This window comes from Cricetulus griseus, chromosome 7 (genome assembly GCF_003668045.3).
Source record: "Cricetulus griseus strain 17A/GY chromosome 7, alternate assembly CriGri-PICRH-1.0, whole genome shotgun sequence".
NCBI lineage: Eukaryota > Metazoa > Chordata > Mammalia > Rodentia > Cricetidae > Cricetulus > Cricetulus griseus.
The window spans coordinates 109,916,143-109,941,224 of NC_048600.1; the positions used below are offsets into that span (position 1 = coordinate 109,916,143).

Sequence of the window (25,082 nt, forward strand, 5' to 3'; positions counted from 1 at the left end):
GCAGCAGAAGAACGCTTGACTGGGACCGTGTGAATAGCAATACTTCACTTCAGAGCCACTTCAGAGCAAGAGGCAGAAACCCAACAGTATTTTATCTGCTCAAAAGGTCACATGTAGCCCCGATCCCTTCACATCCCCCTGAAGTGGGTAAGGCTGCTGTGGCACATTGCACTTGGGAGTACTGAATGCAGCCCATGACAGAAGAGGGACACTCAGGACAGACTGTTGTCTCGAGGTTGTGATTTTCCTGGTCGTCACTGTTAGCTTAGAGGAAAGTTTTCTAGTACAAAATGACTCCCAGGAGCTCTGTCAAGAACCAAAACACAAAACAAAGAAAAAATAAAAACCAAAAACAAAACACAACCAAAATCCACCACCCCTCAGGAGGCAGAGACAGGACGAGGCTCTGGTGTCTTTGTGTTTGTCTGTGCAGCCACACAGGAGGGCCAGGCCTGCTGTGATGCCAGCCAGAGCCCTGTCGATGCTGCCTCCCCTGGGCACTGAAGCCAAGGCACCTGGACGGGTTATTAGCAGGATTGGAACTCATCCCTCTGCTGGGACTAGATCATAATTACAGTAATTTTCTAACAGAGCCCGGCAGTAGGACTGTTTAATCAGCATCCGACTCCCCTGTGCTCTCAGCCCTCATCACTCAAGGAGAGGAGTGGGATGGCTCTTAAAGAGACAGTGCCCGCCTTTCAACATTTCGAACAGATGTGCCCTAATTGGCAGAATATATCTAAGTCTTGTAGCTTACAACAGGCAGGTTGCACTGCCTCCAGCAGACTGCCTGGGGCCCTCACTATACTAGACCTTCTGCCGGAGGGCCCCAGGTCAGGCTGCTGGTGAGCCAGGGTCCCCCACCAACTCAGCCACTAAGGGAAGAGACACACAAGCTTACTGTATTTGTGGAAGGAACTGACAAGCTGGCCCCTTTGGATTAATGGAATGGGAGAGAAAGAGTTTGAAAGTGCAGGAAAGACTTGAAATTCTGGCTGGTGGTTTCCCATGATCCAAGATCACAGCCGCTCTCAGAAAATCCCTTACCAACTTCCCACATCCCTAGCATGTCTATACTCACTACTGTGAAGTGCTGGGGTCCTCCCCTTTGCTTGAGGAAGTAGACCCCTCTGCCCTGAACCGGAGGGAAGCAACATCAGTTACCACTCACTGAGTCAGGAGCACTCGGCTCCTAAGGAGTGTGCCTCTTGCTAGCCTTTCAAGCAGAGGTTGTGTGTTGATGGTACCTGGAGATTTGAGATCGACAGCTTTCCCCCTTCACATCTAGTCACAGCCAGGGCAGAACTGTCTCTCTCTGCTGACAGGATTTCTCTTACAATGTCAGGACTGGCTCAGCTGGAAGGGCAACGCACACTTGGTCTTTGCAGCCATTTCCAAAACAGTTCCTTAGTAAGGAGCTGGGTGGGGAAGGAAGGGTAGGGGCTCACAAAGTGGGCTGAGGAGACCATTCAGGAAGAAAGTAAGTGGTAAAGAGACTAGAAAGTCCAAAAGATTCGGTGAGCCAGGCTCTGTGGCTTCTACAGAAGTGACTCCCTTCTGGAAGGGCTGCCCACTGCCACACTTGAAGAAAGAAGTGCTCCGCCACAGTGCCTGTCTGCTTGGCTTCCCAGTCTTAGCAGTGTGCTGCTCTTGCATCCACAAAGGTCAGGTACCCCCCCTCAACCCAACATTCCTGCAGCTTTGGTGAGTCAGGCCAGGGGCTGCTCTGATCCTATTTCTACCCTTGAAAGTACCCCTGCAACCTGTGACCTGTTTATAGCCCCCTTAATTTGTTAAGAGTACTAAGCAATAGGGCTGGAGAGATGGCTCAGAGGTTAAGAGCACTGCCTGTTCTTCCAGAGGTCTTAAGTTCAATTCCCAGCACCCACATGGTGGCTCACAACCGTCTCTAGAGGGATCTGGTGCCCTCTTCTGGCATAAAGTTATACATGCAGATAGAGCACCTGCATACGTAAAATAAATTAATCTCAAAAAAATACTAAGCATGAGTTGTGGTATGCAAATTTAATCTCTGATCTGGTATTAGATGGCCCTTTGAGCAAAGCTACCAGAAGGTAGGAGTCATCTAGGATTCAGTGGTGGGGACCTAAGACCCAGCAGACAGAAAACTAAGGACTGTGTGAGGTTTGTTTGCTGCTGTTGAGTTTCATACTGCAGCCCAGGATGGTCTGAAACACCCTCCGTAGCCCAGGCTAGCCTTAAACTCATAGTAATCCATCTTACCTTGTTCTCTCAAGTGCTGGAATTCTAGGTGTGTGTCACCCTAGTACTACAGAGCCTGGAAAGTACCTCCTACAAAGATCAGACACACTGGGTACAGAAATGACACAGCCCACCTCCAGGTCCTGTTCAGTCATTTAAAAACTGCCTTTTTTAAACAATTCACACTCAGCTAGAAACGGAGTATGAGGTGTGTCTACCCGCTGACTCTGATCAAATCAAACAGCTCATATGAAAGTATTTTTGCCCCAGAATTTCCCCACCTTCACTTTTTCCATCGAATAACCTCTAGTCACTCCTCATTGAGCCCCTACCAAATAACCTCCTGACACTCCCCACTGGTCCCCTACCAAATAACCTCCAGTCACTCTCCACTGGTCCCCAACCTCCCACAACTCAGATTTAGGGGATGACTAGACTTGGGTCACAAAAGTAGCTGTGACTAAAGCAGGCACCAAACTTGCCTCAAACCTCAGATTAAAATGAAAAGAACACTTTTGGTTCTACAAGACTACTCAGTCGGCCACTCCCCACAGCTAGTGACTCATCTCTCTCAGAAAAAGCCATCCAGCTGTGGTGGCTAGACCTCAGCACACACTGAACAGAGAAAAATGCAAGGGAGGCCTCCAGCATCGCCTGGACGAAAAGAAATTTTCACCGATGGTTGCTGTTTTTCTGGTACATGGGCCCATGCTATTAGGAAAGTGCTCTCCTTCGGACATCTTCTCCAGCCAGTACTCGACTCAGCACAAGACTGAGATGAGACGGCGCCTGGCCTCACATTAACTGAGGGGCTGTTGTACGCATTGCTGCTAATGGATCATTAAAAAAGCTGGGAGTCTGAGAAATCACAGCCATGTCTGAAGAGCGCCTGCTGTCCCAGCAGCCCAGCCTGCTGGCAGAGCTAGCTGCCTAGCACCAACTCCAGGAGGAGCGGGGAGAACAGAAGAAGGCCAATCCAGCTTGCTGGTTTTTGGCTGAGTAGGGAATTGACACAGACCACCTCCGGCTCCTGTCTGGAAGTTTTGAGATCAGAGAGCTTCAGGCACAGCTGGGTTCACAGCTGCACCATTTGGAGCATTGGACTCATTAATATTCATGAGCCATCCCCACCAATCGGCAGAGTGGATGCCATTAGCCTAGCATCTGTCGGGTTTTGTGAGGGTTGTGTATGGAGTTTTTTCCCCCTTTTAAATGAACTTCTTTTGACATTTTGGATTTGCCTCTGTAGGTTTTCTAGCCTCGCTTCGCTCTGATGCATCATATAAAAGAGAGACCCAGGGGAGGTGGGCAGAAAGGAGGGATGAACACCAGCCAGGGCTTTGCATCTGCCTGTTGACAAACTTTATTTCTCTTTTAGCACCTGGCACCTCAGACAGGCTTCGAAGATGGAAGCAGCATCAGGTAAATTATACCTAACAAGGTTCATGCCCAGAACTGTGAGAAGAGCTGGATTCTGGCTCTGTGGAAAACAGTCCCCTCCTGCAGCGGTGAACTTGAGTCTCACACACAATGCAGGAGATCTCCAGCACACAGTTCTACAGCGAGTGTTATTTCCACGCTGATAAATTCATGATTTATGAAAGTAACTGCTGCCAGCTCTCACTCCCTCCTTCCCTGCTACAGCTTGTTAGACACAAATTGCAACAACAGTCTTAAATACTTGTATTTTATTTCAGGCCAAAACCCCTCAACTCTGAACTAAATGCCATGACAATCCCACAACACAGGCTAGTAGTAAAAGAGCCCACAGACGGGCAGATGGCCAGAGGGGAGGAAGCACACACAAACCTAAGAGCAGAGCAACAACAAGGTGAACACAGCAGAGCCCACCTAGCACTCCAGCTACCAGCCCCCCACCCCCTGCAGACAGGGTTTCAGCAGCAGGAGGGCAGGAGCTCAATCTCTGAAGAAAACCACGTGGTTCCTCATCTCCATCCCCAGAGTCCTCACTTCCATGAGAAACAAAGCCTGTGTGCCCCCACTGGATTGAGCATGTGGCTTCCCTGCAATGCAGCAATGGGCACTGTGGCAGCTAAAGCCCTGGGGACAGGGAGTTGCTATTAAGAGAGAAAACATAAAGGAGCCTGCTTTGCCCCTGCAGAAACACCAGCTCTGCTTTAGAAGCAGAAAACAACAGCCCAGAGATGCCTCTGCCAAAACAAAACCTCTGCACTGTCCCCTCCCCCGGCTGCAACCAGCCACTTGGCCTCGATGGTCCTGAACTGCTTGCCTACAGCTCTCAGGCCCCACTCAACCTGCCAAGGTCTTGGAAGACACTGGATACTCCAGCAATAAGAGTCATGTCACTGCCTGTTACTGACAAGCAAGGAGCACCACCCTGTCCACACAAGGAGACAGGTAAGAGGCCAGCCTCCCACAACCAAAATGCTCCAGGGACTGCAACAAAAACTGCAGCCTGCCAAGATGGGAATATAACAACAGAAGCATTCTGTTGGGACAGTATTCAATACGGCAGATAAATCTGCCATGAAGAGGTTCCCCAAACCATTCACCCATGGCAGTGCCCTGTGTCTAAACAAACACCTGAAGAAACTCAGCTCCTGAGGAAGTAAATACAGTTCTATTTAAAATCAACAGCTTCTGGACCCTGTGCTTAACTTACAAACACCCATGTGGTGTTTATTCCCATGGAGGAGATATAGCAGGCAGCCACAACCAACCTCTGCACAGCAAACCTGAGTAGATGTGGAGGGAAGATGCTAAACAGACCAACTTCCCCTACACCTGCCCTGTGCCCAGTCCCACCTGAATGCGACTGTGGCCTGCATCTTCTCCACCACCCAAGAGAACCTAGGGCTCAGCCACAGTTCACTTTCCCCACACTGTGTCTAGCTGACCAGGATCCAAAGGCACAGCATGGTCCCCTCCCACAGTCCTTCTCACAGGCTGGGTCACAGAGAGTCCCTCATCGGGTCTTGCAATATCACAGCATGATGGTGAAGAGTTGGGTGGCAGCATGGGACTTTCTAAGGATGGGCCCTCAGAGTCGATCACTGGAGCCCACGTTTCTAAGTGGTCCTTCTCTTCACTGGGAGGTGGGGAAGGAGAGCTCCTCCTGCCTGATCTTGGAAGAAAGCAGCAACTGGAAGGAAAAGAGGAAGGAAAAGAACAGATGAAGAGACAGGCATAGATAAATAAATTTCATTTAGTGAAATAGTCAGCCACAAAAAGGAATGAAGTGCTGAAAAAATGCTGGAGCCAGCACAATGACTTAGTGGGTAAAAGACCCCCACTGCCAAGCTTGATGACCTACTTCAACCCCCGGGACCCACATGGCAGGAGGAGAGAACTGACCCCAACAAGTGGTCCTCTGACCTCCACATACATGCCATGACTACACATAATGCACAAACACACACACTCAAATAAAATAAAATATGATTTAAGGGCTGGAGAGATGGCTCAGCCATTAAAGGCTAGGCTCACAACCAAAAATATAAGAGTTCAGTTCCCAGCACCCACGGCTGTCTCTCCAGCCACCATAAATAAATATATATATATATATATAATATATATATATATATATATATGGAAAAGCCAGATACACCTGCCATATGACTCCATGTGTTTGAAATGTCCGAACAGGCAGATCCAGACAGAAAGTAGACTGTGGTTACTAGGGGGAACGGACAGCCATTGCTCATTGGGGTAGCATTTCTTCATTTAGAATAGGAACATGTTAAGAGCTAATGAGGTGGCTTGGTGGTAGAACATACACCTAATGCAAGTGAAGCCCACAACTTCACTCCCCCCCCAACCCCCGAGTCACAATAATTAACTAATTAATCAATTTTTAAAAAGAGCCTGGTATGGCAGTGCACACCTTCAATCCCAGCAGTCAGGAGGCAGGCAGATCTCTGTTGAGTTTGAGACCAGTTTATTCTACATAGCGAGTAGCCTACATAATGAGTAGGTCTATACAGCTAGGGCTACACAATGAAACAACAACAGAGAGAGAGAGAGAGAGAGAGAGAGAGAGAGAGAGAGAGAGAGAGAGAGAGAAAAGAGGAGGAGGGAGAAGAAGAAGAAACAAGTATTCTAAAACTGACAGAGCACTGTATACACACCTGAAACCCCTGAGCTCACGTCTGAAGCAGAAAGATCACCAAAAGTTGAACACTGGCCTGGTACACAGTGAACTCCAGGCCAGTACAGACCACAGAGTGAGACTCTGCCATAAACAAAAGAAAAAAGGCAGCCAAAGAAGGCTGCCCCTTCTTTCTCCCTGAGTCTCAGCAGGAATGCTAGTTTCCCATCCAAAATAGAGAACCAGGCCTTTTCCAAGGCTATCAATTCTGTGGCATTCCTTTCCCTAACACAAAGGCATGCCACTGAGGTCCATGACACATCCATGTGTCACTGGTAAGTGATCCCAGGCCCAAGGTCCTAAACAGGTCCTACAGTTACCTGTTAAGCTGGTCTCCTTTAGCCAGGTGAGAGGTGCTTTGCCTCTCTTCCTGGGCCCAGCCGCAATTTGACATAGCATAGCAAAGAATGGCATCTGACACAGTCAGGGAGCCTCGGCCCTGGACACAGGCTTCAATCTCAGGCACTGAGAGCTGGCTTTGGAGGAAGAGATGCAACTGACTATCTGACAGAAGGACCACGCTCTGTAGGACCCTGGAGCAACAGAGAGCACAATACAGAACATGTGATGGAGCAGCTGTGCCATGCCCATCCCCATCATCCCCATCATCCCCATCATCCCTATCCCCATCATCCCCATCATCCCCATCCCCATCATCCCTATCCCCATCATCCCCATCATCCCCATCATCCCCATCATCTCCATCATCCCCATCATCCCTATCCCCATCATCTCCATCATCCCCATCATCCCCATCATCCCTATCCCCATCATCTCCATCATCCCCATCATCCCCATCATCCCTATCCCCATCATCCCCATCATCCCTATCCCCATCATCCCATCATCCCCATCATCCCTATCCCCTTCATCCCCATCATCCCCATCATCACTATCGCCATCATCCCCATCATCCCTATCATCCCCATCATCCCCATCATCACTATCGCCATCATCCCCATCATCCCCATCACCCCTATCCCCATCATCCCTATCCCCATCATCCCCATCATCCCTATCCCCATCATCCCCATCATCCCTATCCCCATCATCCCCATCATCCCCATCATCACTATCGCCATCATCCCCATCATCCCCATCCCAGCCAGGCTTTGGCTTCATGGAGTATTGGAGATGGGAGGGCACAGGAAAGCAAGCCACCACAAATGTGGCTGCATGAGCAGGTTCGGGGTTTGCATCCTGCCTAGCACCTTCTACGGCCCTGCCTCCACAGCAGTGGCCAGCGCTAACCCAGCATGTCCACTCACTGTTCTAGGAAATGCTGTAGACCTTGCCGTCGCTTCTCAATGAACTCATCAGAGCTGCCAAAGAAAGTGGACTTCCCAGGAAGTTCAGGTACCGGCCTGTGGAAGCAAGTATAACACTCAAGGTAAGTGAAGCATCACTCCAATCCCACCCAAAATAAGCCCCTGGAAAGAGGCCCGATCAATCTGATCATCATTCAGTAGGGGACATGACAGGGCTGACCCTGGCTGACGGCATGACCTATGGCAGGCATCTTGCATCACGTGTCCACAAACATGGCACTTAATCCTCCTAAAAACCCCATGAGAAAAATATTAGTGTCCATTTAGAAAGCCAGAGAGATGATATAAAATTCCCACTGTCAGCCAGCAACTTGGGAGGTAGAGGCAGGAGGTCTCCAAGTTCAAAGTCAGCCTGGTCTACCAAGTCAATTCCAGGACAACCAGGATTATGTATACAGGGAAACCCTGTCTCATTGATACACCACAGCTAGTAGCTAGGTCTATGATTCCAAACGCATGCTGCTCCACCACTGCATCTAGCACACCACTTCCAACATCAATCACTTTTGTCTTCGTATATGTAAGTGCTTGCTTGGTGATATGTGCACCAGGTGTGCACAGTACCCAGAGAGGCCAGAAGAGGGACTCAGACCCCCTGGAACTATAATTACAGGTAGTTATAGGCAACTTAGTATGGGTTGCCACACCCAGGCCCTCTGCAAGAGCAACAAGGGCTCTTAACTACCGAGCCACCTCTCCAGCCCCTTTGGGGGATTTCTGACACACAGCCTCACTGTGCTGCATAGCTCTGGTTCGCCTGGAACAGGCAGTGATCCTCTTGTGTCTGCTTCCTAAGTGGTAGCACTATGGGCCCGCTCTACTCACCGAGCTCTACTGCTGTTGTGCTTTGCACTGGGGTGGGGGAGCACGTGCATACACGTACATGTGGAAGCCAGGCGTTGATATAGGCTATCTTCCTCACTCACCCTCCACTTCAGTTGTTCAAACTGAGTCTCTTACTGAACCCAGAGCTCATCCACTTGGCTAGACTAGCTGGCCATCAAGTCCCTAGGATTCCTGTCTCAGTCTCCCAGCACTGGATTACAGGCTTTTCACATGGTACTCAGTTCCTTATGCTTCACAACAATCATTTTACCAATAGCCATCTGCCCAGCTTCCAGCTCCATTACTGGAAGAAACTTAAAGCATAGAATTCTGGGTCCCTGCATAAAAATTAAAACTATCTACTCCAAGTCAGACATGTTGCCCTGTGTCTATAATCTCAACTACTCAGCAGTCTAAAGCAAGAAGATGGAGGGAACATTTGAGGCCAGCCGAGAGCTACATACACACACAGGCTCTACCTCCAAAATAAATAAATAAATAAGACTGCTCTAGCCCTAGAATTTGCTAAAAATGAGATGAGTTATAGCAAGTTACTGTTAAACTTTCTTAGCTTCTATTATAAAGCACAGGGAACACATTAAAACATAGATAACAAGCAGCCAGGGCTAAAGACATAATTCAGTGATAGTGATTGCCAGCCACACACAAGCCCTGAGTTCAATCCCCAACATACAAAAGAAGAAAAGGAGAGAAAGATACACAGACACCCTCACAGAGAGAACAACAGACAGAGGCAGATGGGCAGACAGACACCCGAACCAGCCTAGAGGAAAGGAACTAAGGGAATCACCTGGATACCCCATGGTAACTAACTGGGCAGACTATCTACCAGTGAGCAATCCCAACCACTCTGAAGTAAACGAAGGGAGTTAACGGCCAGAGAATCAACAGTTCAAGGCCAACCTGGGCTACAAGACCATGTCTCCAAAAGGAAAAAAAAAAAAAAATGTATCTAGGTGTGGTAATCTATGCCTATAATCCCAGCACTCCAGATGCTGCCACTGAAGCTTGCAACTTCAAGGCCAACTTGGACTACATAGTGGAACCTGCCTTAAAAAAGGAAGAAACCTCCAGTTCACAGAGAAGACAACTTACAACATACCAGGCACTGAAGTTTTGCGTCAGCTGGGTGTTGGTAGCGCACGCCTCTAATCCCAGCACTCGGGAGGCAGAGGCAGACGGATCTCTGTGAGTTCGAGGCCAGCCTGGTCTACAGAACGAGTGCCAGGATAGGCTCCAAAGCTACAGAGAAACCCTGTCTCGAAAAACCAAAAAAAAAAAAAAGTTTTGCTAAGTCAAATAACTAGAAAGGAGAATGTTGGTTTTCTTTCACTGACTGAAACACTGATTTAAAGTAGTTCTTTAGTGCCTGGCATGTTCTAAGGAGGAACATTCCTTAGTTCTCTGTGAAGTCTACATAATCACCAAAGAGTCTGTTCAGACCTGAGAAGGCAGCAAGGGCAAACTCACACCAAACCCGCATTCCTCTGAAGCTGCTTCCTCAGCCACACGAATTCACGGTAGCGGCGCCTCACACAGGAGGTCTTGGCGGTAAAGGCCTTGCTGTTTGTCTACAAGAGAAGTTCATAAAAAAGGGTTAAATGGAAAAAGACTAAGTCTATATGAATTCGCCACTATCACTCTCATTAAGGGGCCAAATTATCAGGCCACTGATCCCCAGACCAAGGTGCCACTAGACAGACTGAAAACAATTCACAATTACACCTTGTACTCTTTCTTCTCCACATGCCTTTTCTTCTAAATCTTTTGTCTCAGGCTGTTGAGAACACCCACAAATCATTTCTACTTCAGCACAGCCCATAGCCCTGCAGTTGACCCCATTACAGAAGCGTGACTCACATGAAGGAATATCTTATAGTCCACGTAAGAATTCCAGGAGCCCTCATTCTGCACCCGGGGGTCCTGAACACGCACTGTGATCACCTCCTGCAGGTGTTTACAAAAAAAAAAAAAAAGGCTCCCTCAGCTTCAGCTCAGTCACACAGAAAGAAAGTGGTTTGGTTTTGACTTTGGAGCCCAGCTGGCCTGGAACTCACTGTGTAGACTTCTTGCCTTGAACATGTGGCATTTTTCACACATCTGCCTCCCAAGCGTTGAGATCATAAGGCACCAGGCCTTGCTAGCAAGGCAGCTCTGACCACACAGTAGTTACCAAGGTTTCCAATTCAGTATCAATTCCCAATCATTTCTCCACTCGATACAAATACCTATGCCAGGCACTGTACTAAGATAGAGCATAAACAAGAAACAAAACTTGCTGGGCAGCAGTGGCACATGCCTTTAGTCCCAGCACTCAGGAGGCAGAGGCAGGTGGATCACTTTAAGTTCAAGGCCAGCCTGGTCTACACAGAGTTGCAGGATAGGCTCCAAAACTACACAGAGAAACCCTGTCTTGAAATACTGCACCCCCACCCCCCACAAGAAAACAAAAAGCTTACATTCTAGTACATTCCAACCAATGGAAAAGTTAGTCAAAATGTACTCACTTCTCAGCATGTACAAATCAGCTAGTGATTTCCTTCACCTGGCTTTATTCTGAGCTCATCAGAAACACCAAGGGTATTACCAGAGGAAACCACACTACAGACCATGATCTGCATCAGTGTCCCCTTCTCCTAAAAGGCCCTCCAACTCTGACCCACCTGTGGCCCACTCTTACCTCCAGCTCTTGGTTCTCCAACATCCTACACCAAAAGCCCATCGGAAGAAAACATCTGAGGGCAGAAGACACAGGAACAAGCACAGTTAGCAAGTCTGTCCTTACCAGGTTTTGTCAGGGCAAAACCCCAAAAGGTTTTAGTATATAGCCCTTGGGGAAACCCAGGTTAACTTCCTGCTCCCCAGTTATGATGTGTGAAACTCTAAAGGGGATAGGAAAAACACCCACATTAGTCAGTGGCAAGCCCCAGGGAATTTGTCTCCATTCTCAGACTTCTCCTGGGACCCTCCACAAGGCCTCCTCAACCTAGAGCTTGTTGGGATATGTGGAGAGTGTGTCGTGGGTAGCCAGAAAAGCAGGGAGGTTCCCTTGTAAAACTTTTGCCTGAGGATTTTGGCTTGGCAGTATAGGGGAGCACAGCTTTGAAATGGAGCGTAACAGCACCCCCTCCTGGTTGTTTAGAGACAACCCAGTCCCTACGAATATCAATGCTCCAGCAATCTCTCTTGCTAACCAAAGTCCCCTCCAGACAGGTGAGTCATTGAGCTGGAGTGCTCCCGGGAGCAGCCAACTGAATGGTCCAGTTACAGTTACCACCTTCCCTTATCAGCTCTCTAGAACTGGAGCCAACCATTGTAATCATTTCCAATCCTGACATGCCATCCGGTTTGTACCTCTGCCCAAGCACCCCACAGCTTCGAGGGTCAACTCAGGATGCATTCTGCTCCTTTGTAAAGATTCATTAAAGCCTAAGCCTCTCATTTCCCCCAGTGTGGTAGTTTACGTGTACGGCGACATCGCCCACTCCAGCAAGGGGACCATGAAGGCTGCAGCACAGGGTTGCTGGATTCCAACGGGGCCCATGATGTCACCTTCTGTTAAAATACAGCACTAATCTTGTTACTCCTAGACCCACTCCAACAGCATCCACCCTGGCTGCCGCCGCCACCTCCTTCCTCTCTCTTAAGAGCAAAACAATAAGGTTTAATTTCCCTTTCCAATTTACCTTGAAATGAAAACTGACTTCAGCCAATATGTACTGCCAACAAATGATCCGGGCTGGCTCCTGGGAAAACAAGACTGTCTAAGCTCTCCCTCCCCTCCTCCCGTGCCCATTCACACACCCACTCATTTTTACAGTCCCACAATTAATTTTAAACACATTCTCTTATTAGTTCTGCCTTACCATTACAAGAGTGCATAATGAGCTTCCGTCTATTTTATGTTTTGCTAACACAGGGCTAATGTTTCAAAAGAGGGGGAACTCATTTACAGCATGAAATTAGCAGAGCAAACAGCTTTTGCAATTCTTTCCAATATCCCAGAAGGTCTCACTTCTACAGACAGACTTTGCATTCGGGGACAAAGCTACATGGCAGATGACAAAAGTGAGCTACATTGTGGAGCAAGCCCAAGGTTTTGTGATTTCTACACCCTAATAAACAGCATTCTTGCTGACAATCTGATTTTTCATCAGCTGCAGTCACCACCTCCAACAGGCCCTGAACTGAAATTCAGGAAACTCCAATTCCCCAATAACCTAGACTAACAGTCCAAACGGAATCAGACAAAGGCCTGTGACCAAAAATAGAAGACAGACGATGTGAATAATTAACCTCCTGGGGTTCCCCACCCCTTTTTCTTTATAGGCATTTGCTAATCTGCTAGCATAGGAACCGAGAGTTAAACATTCCCAAGTGTCTTTTTGTAGTACAGTAGGAAAGATGACAAGAAAAGAGTTGACACTTCTCTGCCTGGAAAGCTCTGTGAAATTCAAGACTCTAGCTCAATAACTAAACAGTCATCATAGCTTCGGTCTAAAGAAGAGTTTGAAAGGGGCCAGCAGCACCCCCAAGTGGAAGTTTTTTCCTTTATTGTGAAGCTAATATCACATAGAAACAATCATAAACTGTCTTTTAAAAATTCAAAGCCTCTAAGACTCCATGTGTTTATATGCTTAAACCTAAGTTTAAAGGGCACCGAGGAAGTTCTGGTTTATGATTCCTTAAAATACTGAAACTAGTATACTGAAAAATACTGAAAAAAAACCTAGACTCCGTTTCTTCTTTCTTTCTTTTTTATTTTTATTTATTTATTGACTTTTCAAGGCAGGGTATAGCGTGATTGAAATCGAGCTGTAGTCCGTGGGGTTAAGATACCTTTATTCAGATAAACACCAGGCAAACGCAAGCCAGAGTGTGCCCAGAGGCAGCAAGCTAGGGAGGCCAGAGAGAGAGAGACTCCCACGTCTCTGCGGCCCCTTTTTTTTTTTTTTTTTTTTTTAAGTGGGAAGTTTTATTAGAAAGTGAAGAGAAAAGAGGTAAAGAGACACAGATACAGAGAAGAGAAGAGGGAGACAGGAAAAGTCCTGTCTGCCCTAGGGGAGCAGCAGGAAGGAGCTCTGCGGCCCCTTTAAGAACTCCCCACGAGTCATCCAGAGGCGTAGTCAAGCACACCTGTACCTAGCTCCTAGGAGGCGGGACTACAGTGTCTCCCCTACAGCAGGGTTTCTCTGTTTAACAGCCCTGGCTGTCCTAGAACTCACTCTGTAGTAGACCAGGCTGGCTCCTAACTCCACCTCCACTGTCCAGTAAGTAAAATTTAGGCTCCATTTCTAACAACCACTATTCTCCATCCATTTCCTTCCCACTCCTTGGAAGAAAATGAAACTCAGTCCATTCCTGGAGAAGCATCAAGTTCTTAACTTTAGCTATACGACCCAGAGATAGGAAGGATAAAATCAAGTGACCTCCACGGGTTAGAAACTTACTCAGTGCTAACTACATTTCCAGGGCCTTTCCCATCACATCCGTAGTGCTGTTTGCTTCCCTCAGCAGTATCAGCACCAAAAGTCCTGAAGAAGAACCAGATCTTTTGCTGTATACAAAGCTGATGCACTGTAAAGCTCACAACTGCTAATTCAGGGGAGCAATTCAAGGCCTACCCCTCATTTTTTCTACCACTTAAACTATTTCAAGAGACACGTTAAAAACAAATCAGACTATAAAACGATTGCGCCGAGGAGCCTGCCGCCTTACTCATTCTTGAGCCTTTGGTGTCAACAACTTTTGCAACTCAAAAACCTCGCCTTCCTAAATGCCCACAGATGTTAGAGGAAGCTCTCGCGCCGGACAGACACACCAAGCAGTCCAGCAAGCAGCTGTCCCACCTTTCAGGAGATAAACCTTTTCATTTCACCTGGAAATAACAAAGGCGACCATAATTTCCAGTATCTGCGAAAAATATCTGCCATTTTCTCCCACTCCCGGCCAGTTGGATAGATACCCCCGAACCCTGACTCTGGTCATTCCCTTTCATTCTTATCAAACTAGATGGAAAATAGAAACAGGCGCCTTCTCCTTTTCCGGTTAAACTTGGGACGAAAGACATCTTCTATTCTCAAGGTAAACTGAAAAGCCAGGCTTCCTTTTTTGCTGGGTCCCCAGCAAGCCCTCACTTTCACACCGGGCGGCAGCATGTCAAACGAGGCCAACACTCAAATGCCACCACTGCTCCTCGAGCCGGGGTCCCCCCTCCACCCCAGCAGCACCTACGAGCCCGGCTCCGCCCACGCCCCCTCACCTGAGAGCAGCAGCAGCTCTCTACAGCGACACCCTCAGCACCGCACCAGACAGCCCGAATTCCGGCTTCTCCTTCCGGGTGAGTCGCCGGCGCCCCGGTGCACGACGGGAGGCGTTTCCCGACGGACCAATCCTGAGTGTCCAGGACGCCCCACCCCTGCAGGCCAGGGCTCTCAGTGGCGATCGCGGGTCAGCGGTCGCTCTCCGCCCCGCCCAGACTTGAGCAGCAATCCGGATCTTTCCGGAAATTGCTGGGGCGCTGGAGGTGGAGCGCGAGAGGACAGAAACCCCTCAACGTCCACTCCAGTGTCGAGTCCCGCCCACCTCTGTCAGGCGCGCCAATCAGCGCGCAGGGAGCGTCATTAAAGGTCTGCGAGAGCATCTTGGGATCCGAGGTATCCGTAGGGGTGTTACAGTTGTCAGAGGTGTGGGGAGGTTCCACGCGTTCCTGGAGCTTCACTAAGATCTCCAGAGAGTCCCTGTTTGAACCTTGGAGGTTGCAGTTCCTCAGCTGAACTGTCAAGGGCACTGCCGGTTAGATTTGGAAAAGACGCAGATTATCCCGGCAAAAACCAAGCGAGAAGGCTGACAACTCACAGTGACTCCCCGAGACAAGCCCAAAGCAGGATCGCGCAGGTAACAAGCAAGGAAAAGCTGGTGAAAATGCTAACTCTGGTGACATCAAGATTCCTCTTAAGGCAATAGAAGGGCTCACGCAAGGAATCCTAACACTAGGAAGATTAAAGCTACATTAGTGAGTTCCAAACCACCCAGGCTACAGAGTAAGGGTCAATCTCAAAACACAATAAAATAAATAAATAAACCAAAACCTTCGTCATCTGTTAAAAAGATAATTTTACACCTGTAATCCCAGAACTTGCAAGTAGAGGCAGGAATTGAAGGCCATTGCCAACTACATAATGAGTTTCAGCCTAGCCAGGGCTACCTAAGACCCTGTCTCAAAAACAACCAAACGGGAGCTGAAGAAATGGCTCAGAGTTTAAGAGTGTTTGTTCCCTCTTACAGAAGATGAATTCAGCACCCACATCCGGCAGCTATCAACTGTAATTCCAACTCCAGTGGATCCGAGGCATACATATACACACACACCAAAAATAAATGTTTCTTTTTATTTTGTGTATGAGTGTTTCACCTGTAAGTATGGAGGCCTACCTGGAACCCTCAGAGGTCAGATGAGGGTATCAGATTTCCTGGCGCTGGAGTTACAAATGGTTGGAGCCACTGTGGGGATCTGGGAACTGAACCATGGTCCTATGCAAGAGCAGAAATTGCTCTTAACCTCTGAGTCATTTCTCCAGTTCCAAATCTTTTTGTTTGTTTGTTTGTTTCTCTTTCATGCTCAATTGTTTTAGTATGTGAAGAAAATCTAGCCCAGCACAAGCATATCAATGGAAAAGGCCTTTTTTAGCCTTCTCTAAAAATAATGAATAGTCTTTTGCTATAACAAAACATCAAATAGTACTCTCCTTCCCATATCTGTCTCTCCTTTGATTTTAAGATAAATCTCTTTATCTAGCCTGGGAACTAACTATATAGACTAAGATTACCTCAAATGCACAATGTGCAATCCTCCTGCCTCAGTCACACAAATACTAAGACTGCAGGTGTGCACCATAATGCCCAGTTAACAAGTAGTGGCTTCCTTTTAAAGCTTTATTTTTACTTATGTGTCTGTATATGAAGTTGCATGACTTTATATGTACCACTTGTGTGTGCAGGTGTCCATGGAAGCCAGAAGAGGGGATCAGATCCTCTGGAACTGGAGTTACAGAAGGTTGTGAGCCACCCAAATGTGGATGCTTGGGAACTGAACCTCGATCCTATGCAAGAGCAGCAAATGCATGCTGGGCGTTGGTGGCGCACACCTTTAATCCCAGGCAGGCAGACCTCTGTGAGTTCGAGGCCAACCTGGTCTACAAAACCAGTGTGCCAGGATAACCTCCAAAGCAATACAGAGAAACCCTGTCTCGAAAAACAAAAACAAAAACAAACAAACAAACAGCAAATGCTCTTAACAACTGAGCCATCCATCGCTCCAATCCCATCAAAAAAAATTAATAATGTTAATATCATCACTGTTGTCATCAGGAAACTTCCAGGAAGTTGTTAGATTCATGATGATAGACACCAAATTTCCAAAGGTAAAAATTTTGCCTTTCTTTCTTTCTCTTTTTTTTTTTTCTTCTTGAGACAGGATATCCAGCTAGCACGACGCATACTCAGAAAACGTGCTTAAGAGTCCACTATGAGGGGAAACATTTCATTCTCAAAAATTTTTTTCCTCTTCCTGTTATCAGTAGTTCTGAATGTTAGATATTTTTTCCATGGGGTCAAAAGGTACCTAAGTATATGATTGCGAGTGGAAAAATAGGGGACAGAAATCAGGTATTGGCAGTTTTTCCATTTTCATTTGTGTGTGAATTTTTAATATAAATGCAAGATGTAAAGCATTAATGCAAGCAAAATGTTTCAGTGAACACATTTCAACAGTTCAACTTTATAACAATTATAAATAAACCTGTTAAAATTTTCTGGACAATGCCAGCATTTGGATTTTTTTAAATAAGTAAATTTCTTATTGACGGCAACTAAATGGTGTTTGTAGCATTTTTATCATACAGTAGATTCCATCCATTCACTATACTTTTCTAACTGAGCTGTCCTGCATGCAAGTACATGTTCTTAATGTTGTCTGTCTTCTGTGCTGTTCCTGTAAGTTTGCTATTAAAATACATAAAACTATAAAAAAAAACATATTGAGAGCTAGCACAATGCTACAGTGGAAGATGCCACACAGGTCTTGGTCAAAATGCAGACATGTTAAAAATACCTCCAAACTTTGTATATAACATATATTTAAAAAGTTGGGCCTGGTCAAACATATATAATCCTAGCACTGAGGAGGTTAAGATGGAGTTCTAAGGTCAATCTGAGCTACAAAAGACCTCACGATTTTTTTGTTTTGTTTTTTGAGACAGGGTTTCTCTGTGTAGGGTTTCTCTAGTTGTCCTGGAACTAGTTCTGTAGACCAGGCTGGCCTGGAACTCACAGAGATCCACCTGCCTCAGCTGGGATTAAAGGCATGTGCTGCCACCATCTGGCTCAAAGGTTTTTGTCTGTTTTTTTGTTTGTTTGTTTTTTTAAAATCTATTTATTCTTGTTTATGGTGCTCTACCTGCATAAGCACCTGCATGCCAGAAGAGGGCAACAGATCCCACCACAGGCTGTGAGTCACCATGTGGATGGGGGGGATTGAACTCAGGACTTCTTAACCACTGAGCCATCTCTCCAACCCCAAGACCCCACAATTTTTTATTTTTATTTATTTATTTATTTTTGTTGGTTTTTCGAGACAGGGTTTCTCTGTGTAGCTTTGGAGCCTATCCTGGCAGTCACTCTGGAGACCAGGCTGGTCTCGAACTCACAGAGATCCACCTGCCTCTGCCTCCCAAGTGATGGGATTAAAGGCGTGTGCCACCACCGCCCTGCAAGACCCCAATATATATATATTATTGCATATATATATATATATATATATATATATATGCAAAAGCCAGAACTAGTCAAAGTCAGAGGTATGTGGCTTACAAGTACATATTTTAATCAAACTTAACTATCAGGGAATCAATGTGAAAAAGCAAACAAACCCGAGGATATGAGAGAGAAGAAATGCCCCTTAAACATATTACATGTTATAAGAGTACATGTTAATTCCAGAATGAATAAATCTTTAACAGCTGGATTTCAGGTAGCAGTCTGAACTGGGTCTGGGGGTTCAAAGTCTAGTAATCCCAATTCTTTAGAGCATGAGACTGGGAAGATCTGGGATTCAGGGTTATTAAATGAAAGAAAAAGAAAAAGAAGGGAAAGGACATGACTGCTCCTAGGTATGGTGAAAGAGGAAGTTTGTTGTAGATAAAAGGGAGAGCACAGCCCGAGGCAAAGACATCTGGGATAGTCCAGAAAGGACATGGCCCTGAGTCGTGTGAGGAGAAGAAAGAGGAGAGAAACAGATGAAGAGGCCAGGAGGGTAAAAAGCAGAGGAAAAGATCATGTACCCCAAATAGCTGGATTATGTAGGGAAGGGCAGGTGGGGCAGCCCAGCCACTGGGTTAGAGAAATTTAGGGTGGGGGCAGGGTGACAGCCAGAAGGGCCCAAACAAGTTGGGACCAAGGGATGCGGAAGAACCTAGCTCTCGGCAGCTGCTTTCTTATGTTAAGTAGGCACTTCAGCCATTCCTCTCAGGTTTGAGACTACAGTTCTTGGCCACAATCTGAAGCTAGCCCAGGCTACATGAGATCCTGTCTCAAAGACCCATCACTAAAAGACCCAATACTAGGTGAAGGGAGAAGACCCTCATCTAGCCCCCTGCTTTGGCAGCCATAACAGGCTGAAGAAACGACCTAGCAAGACAACGGCCTCTGATTCAGCAATATGTGCTGAGCTTCCGACCTTGCCCGATCTTGCCCAAGGCACTAGGGAGCCAGAAACCCTTCATGTGGCAAGGAACCAATCAGAAGTTAGCTGGGCTCTAGATGTGCTTTATGGTAACAGTGGGGTGCAGAGTATAGCAACCGCCCTGGGAGGGCCTATAGGCCACAGCAACCTTGTTGCAGATACAGTTGACCAATCAACACAGGACAGGTTGCCCAAGCGTGGAAGTGCACCAATCCTAAGACTGTTGTGGACCCCTGACACTCCCCTTGCTCTACCCCAATACATTTCCTGCCCCCACAGTCCTTCCCTCCACTGTTATCCATAAAGCACATCCAGAGCCTGCCAGCTAATTTCTGATTGGTTCATTGCCACGTGGAGGGTATCTGGCTTCCTAGTGAGTAGGGCAAAGTCAGGCCCTATTCTGACCCTTAACCTGAGCAGAAAAACAACCAATCCCTGAGCATGAGATCTAACCAATCTGAGGTCAGGGATTGAAATCTAACCAATCCCTACCATGGAAATCTCCCTGGAAAAACTCTGCCCCTAAGAAGCCTTATATAAACCCTGTGGCTGTCCGGCTGTCCTCTGCCACCCTGGAAGAGACAGCCACTCTCCTGGACCCTTGCCCACCAATAAATCTCTTGAATGAGGTTTGTGTGAGACCTTCCTTCGATAGCCCTACCCTGCTGGAGAGCAGAGCTATTATACTGGGGAAGCCTTTCCCTGGAGCGGGGCTGTAAACTGCAATGTTCGCTCTGACCTGTGGTATTCTTTGGCTCCCAAGTGGTAGAATACTTTTTCATCTGAGCTGTAACACTTAGTATTCTGTGGCTCCCAAGTGCCAGAATACCTTTCCATCCAAGCTGTAACACTTAAGTGTTCTTTGGCTCCTGAGTGCCAGAATCCCTTTCCATCCAAGCCACAATGCTTACAACAATCACACAGTGCTACTCTTATTAAAGGAATGGGTGCAGGGATAAAACAATTTAAAACCATGTAATTCTAAACACACACCTACCCATCCCTCCCCACTGACTTCCTGGCCCCTAGCCCAGCCCCCTCCATTATATACTCCTGTCTAGCCTGGAACTCACTATGTAGATCAGACTGGCCTCAAATTTATAGCTTCCTGCTTCTTCCTCCAAAGTACTGGGATGACAGACCACCACATTCAACCTCTTAACAATCTTCTTTCTTTTTTTTGTTGTTGTTGTTTTTGAGATAGGGTTTCTCTGTGTAGCTTTGGAGCCTGTCCTGGAACTCACTATGTAGACTGGGTTGGCCTCAAATTACAGACATCTGCCTGCCTCTGCCTCCCGAGTGCTGGTCTCTTAGCAATTTCAAAATGGATATTGTTAAACAGAAATTTTAGGTTTATAAATTTTTGTTTGTTTGTTTTTGAGACAGGGTTTTTCTCTGTGCTTTGGAGCCTGTCCTGGCACTTGCTCTATAGACCAGGCTGACCTCAGACTCATAGAGATCCGCCTGCCTCTGCCTCTGCCTCTGCCTCTGCCTCTGCCTCTGCCTCTGCCTCTGCCCTCTGCCCTCTGCCCTCTGCCCTCTGCCCTCTGCCCTCTGCCCTCTGCCCTCTGCCCTCTGCCTCTGCCTCTGCCCTCTGCCTCTGCCTCTGCCTCCCTCTGCCTCTGCCTCTGCCTCTGCCTCTCCTCTCTCTGCCTCTGCCTCTGCCTCTGCCCTCTGCCCTCTGCCTCTGCCCTCTGCCTCTGCCCTCTGCCCTCTGCCCTCTGCCTCTGGCCTCTGGCCTCTGGCCTCTGGCCTCTGGCCTCTGGCCTCTGGCCTCTGCCTCTGCCTCTGCCTCTGCCTCTGCCTCCCGAGTGCTGGGATTAAAGGCATGCGCCACCACCACCCAGTTAGGTTTATAGATTTGACATCTACACCTGACAGATTTTCAGATGAGCATAAACCAGCAGTGTTTCACTGTGTAAAAAAACAAAGTTGGGTTTTGGCTCCCTTAATTCCTTTTTAATTTACTTTTATTTTATGTGCATTGGTGTTCTATCTCCATGTATGTCTGTGTGAAGGTGTCAGATTCCCTGGAACTAGAGGTACAGACATTTGTGAGCAGCCACATGGGTGCTGCCAGATCCTCTGGAAGAGCAGCAGCTGGTGCATTTGCATGGAGAGTGGTGACTTGGGGATGGCAGCATTTGGTGCTGACAGGAACATGATTTGGTAATTGAAAGAGCAATAAATTTGGGATTATAGCCAGTGTTGGTGGCACATGCCTTTAATCCCAGCACTCAGGAGGCAGAGGCAGGTGGATCTCTGTGAGTTCGAGGGCAGCCTGGTCTACAGAGCGAGTGCCAGGATAGGCTCCAAAGCTACACAGAGAAACCCTGTCTCGAAAAACAAAAACAAAAAAAAAAAAACAAAAAAAAATGGATTATAATTTTCACCTCCAATCAAGAATTGAACATAGATTGGCTAGAATGGTGTTGCATGTTAAGCCTCAAAACCGGACAAATGGCTGAGATGCCAGTTAAACATATCAAAGCAGACCTGGTCTCCAGGTTCTCCCAGTGTCCCTGAGTCCCCCTGTTACAGGGTATGGCTGAAAGATCCTGCCCTCTACCCCCTCTTCCCAGCTCTCCAGCTGAGACTGGGCTGCCCTTCCCTATATAATCCAGCCATTTTTTTTTGTTAAACTCCCCCCTTTTTTTTGTTTTTTCTTTTTGGTTTTTCCCAGACAGGGTTTCTCTGCAGCTTTGGAGCCTGTACTGGAACTAGCTCATAGAGATCTGCCTCCTGCCTCTGCCTCCTGAGTGCTGGGATTAAAGGGACGAGCCACCACTGATCAGCAACCTACCCACCCCCCCTTTTTAACCTTTTGCCCTTTTGGCTGATGAACCTGGTTCCCCTCTCTCTTCCTTCTTCCATCCCCTCCCCCCTTCTTATTTCTTTTCTTTCCTTTTTTCATTTATCTAGTGCTGAACCCAGGTGCTCACACGCTGGGACAAATGGCTGAGGTGCCTATTCTGCAGTGCAGGTCTATAATCTCACCAATCTGGGAGGCTGAGGTACAAGGCAGAGTTTAAGGCCAAGGAATTTGTGTGGAAGACCCTGACTCCAAAACAAGCAAAAAATAAAAAATAAAAAAAATAAAAATAAAAATAACTTCACCTGGGCTGGAGAGGCTGGGAGTAGTGCCCAGCTGGAGAGTGCTGGCTTGTTATGCACAAGGTTACAGATTCAGGACCAAGAAGAGAAAGAAGGAAGCCAGGTGTCCTGGCACTGGAGTAGATCCAAAATGATAATGTCTTAGGCTTGGGGTGCCATGGAGTGTATGTGTGTGCAGCCAGATCAAAAGGAGTGGGATCCCCTGCAACTGGGATTAATTACAGGATGTTGTGAACCACCATATGGGTGGTGGGAACAGAACTCAGATCCTCTGCAAGAGCAGCAAATGCCCTGGGTGTGTAAAGTGCTCTCTTGTCACGTGCAAGGCCCTGAGTTTGATCCCCAGCACCAATACAAGATGAAACAAAACTAAAAGCATTACTGATATTCTCATTTTCAAAGTTATCCAAAACACCACACTTCAAGAAAGAATAGGTTGATTGCTGCCTATTTTGGGAGGCTGAACCTAAATATTTTCAGGAAGAATTGGCCTCTTTTTTTTTTTTTTTTTTTTTTTTTTTTTTTTTTTTTTTGGTTTTTAGAGACAGGGTTTCTCTGTGGCTTTGGAGGCTGTCCTGGAACTAGCTCTTGTAAACCAGGCTGATCTCAAACTCACAGAGATCCACCTGCCTCTGCCTCCTGAGTGCTGGGATTAAAGGCGTTGCACCAACACCACCCGGCGAATTGGCCTCTTTTAACTAAATTTTTGTATGGTACTGCTGAGGTAAAATTTTTTTTCTCTCTTTTCTTTTTGTCTTAGTTTTTTGAACAGAAAAGTTCTCATTGTTTTGTTTTTTGAGGCAGGCTCCCACTCGGTAGCCTAGGCTGGCCAGGTATTCCCTACACAGCCTAAGCTGCTCTTAAATTTACTCCTGCCTTAGTCTTCTGAGTACTAGGATTAAGAGGCATGGTTCATCACACCTAGCCTTGGGAAGTTTGATCAGTTCTATTTTCTGTCAGGAAGGAGGACACCATCTCATTTATTGACTTAATCACTTACTCAATAATTTTTTTCCAACAGTGAGAGCCAAAATAGGGACATGTAAATATTAACAACAAATACCAAGGACTTTATTGGGTGTTGTGGATATAATGAGCCATATAAGGGCTCTTAGTGGAGTTTACAGTTCAAAAGTTAGCAGCAACCTAGCTGAAATCAGAACTACATACTTGCTTAAGAACAGTAACCACAGTTTTTGCTTAATTAGTTAGGTAAGGAGTGCTCATTGAGATGGAGGAGTCCCCATGAAAGTTATCCATTGGCACAGACAATAAAGGGACATTTTTGCATGTGGTGGCACATGCCTATAACTCCAGCACTTGGAGGCAGAAGACTCAGGACTTCAAGGTTAGCCAGGGTTCCCTTGAGACCCCGTGCACCCCCCACACAAATAAATAACAACCAAAACAAAAAACAAAAAAAGAGGGAACGAAGAAGACGAAGAAAAGGAGAGAGAAGGGAAAAGAAAATTCAGGAAGTGACCAGATGATGACTACCAAAAAATTAATTTAGTCAGGCAGTGGTGGCACATGCCTTTAATCCCAGCACTCAGGAGGCAGAGGCAGGTGGATCTCTATGAGTTTGAGGCCAGCCTGGTCTACAGAGTGAGTTCCAGGACAGCCAGTGCTGTTACACAAAGAAACCCTGTCTTGAGAAAACAAAAACAACAACAAAAAAAGAGGATTAATTTAGTACTTTCTGAAAGGGAAAGTGATTTCAAGGCTGAGGAGTAGTAACCTCATGGAGGTGGAGATAAAAGATTACAGAGACCGCTGGACATTACTGAAAGGTGGAGATTTGGTAAATCTCAGGGGACAAATATGTTAAGATTTTTGTTGTTCTTTTGTTTTTCAAGACAGGGTTTCTCTGTGTGCGCTCCTGGAAGTCGCTCTGTAGACTAAGCTGGCTTCAAACTCACAGAGATCCACCTGCCTCTGCCTCCCAAGCGCTGGGATTAAAGATTATTCTTTAGCCTGGTAGTAGTGGCACACGCCTTTAATCCCAGCGCTTGGGAGGCAGAGGCAGGTGGGACTCTGTAAGTTCGAGAAGAGCCTGGTCTACAAGACCTAGTTCCAGAACAGCCTCTAAAGCTACAGAGAAACCCTGTCTGGAAAAAAAAAAAAAATATATATATATATATATATGTATATGTATATGTATATAATATGTTATTATATATATATATATATATATATATACATATTAAACGCAGAGGATATTAATTACAGAACTGCCCAGAGGCAAATGGGGTTTTTTTGTTTGTTTGTTTTTTTGGGGTTTTTTTTGGGCGAGGCAAATGGTTTTCCTGACCAAATATCTAGGGGCTAGTTTCCAAACACACGTGTTCTGGGTAGACTGAGTAAGATGTTGTGGCCTGTCATCTGAAGTTTGAGGCAAAAGAAAGGCCACGAGTTCGAAACCTGCTGGTCTACATACCCCGTTATTAAAAAACAAACAAACAAGCCCCACCACCACTCAGCAAACTTTCTAGACTGTAGAGTTATAAACTACAGTCGACCCCGCCTTTCCAGTTTAAAGGAAACAACCCTAGAAAGTAGGGGGGCGGGGCGGGGGAGGGAAGAGACTCGCGCGGCACTCTGGGATTTGTAGTTTTGCACGGACTCAGAGTCCCATGATGCCGTGTGGCGGGTCACCGCGTCTGCGCGGTGCCGGCGGCGGGCAGCGCAGAGTGAGAAGCTC

The 25,082-nt window shown here is 46.8% G+C and overlaps 1 protein-coding gene and 1 long non-coding RNA gene across 4 annotated transcripts; one reads left to right on the top strand and one right to left on the bottom strand.

Moving 5' to 3' along the window:
- Nucleotides 1-3,894: 3,894 nt before the first annotated feature.
- On the bottom strand, nt 3,895-14,905 carry Snx11 (sorting nexin 11). Of its 3 annotated transcripts, none has more exons than XM_027424207.2 (8): nt 14,789-14,905; nt 12,213-12,272; nt 11,207-11,261; nt 10,387-10,473; nt 9,997-10,097; nt 7,621-7,716; nt 6,673-6,885; nt 3,895-5,347 (listed from the first exon to the last, which is right to left on the bottom strand). In XM_027424207.2, exons 3-8 carry the CDS (start codon nt 11,246-11,248, stop codon nt 5,074-5,076), a joined length of 813 nt encoding a protein of 270 aa, XP_027280008.1. In that variant the 5' UTR covers nt 11,249-11,261; nt 12,213-12,272; nt 14,789-14,905; the 3' UTR covers nt 3,895-5,073. The 3 variants fall into 3 exon arrangements, with proteins under 3 accessions (XP_027280008.1, XP_027280009.1, XP_027280010.1); XM_027424208.2 differs by lacking the exon at nt 14,789-14,905 and adding an exon at nt 13,977-14,050; XM_027424209.2 differs by lacking the exon at nt 12,213-12,272 and having other exon boundaries at nt 14,789-14,885.
- A 186-nt stretch (nt 14,906-15,091) lies between these two features.
- LOC118239179 lies at nt 15,092-15,919 on the top strand. The gene is made up of 2 exons (XR_004770849.1): nt 15,092-15,423; nt 15,814-15,919. It is a non-coding gene; the product is annotated as an uncharacterized LOC118239179 (long non-coding RNA).
- Nucleotides 15,920-25,082: the final 9,163 nt, after the last annotated feature.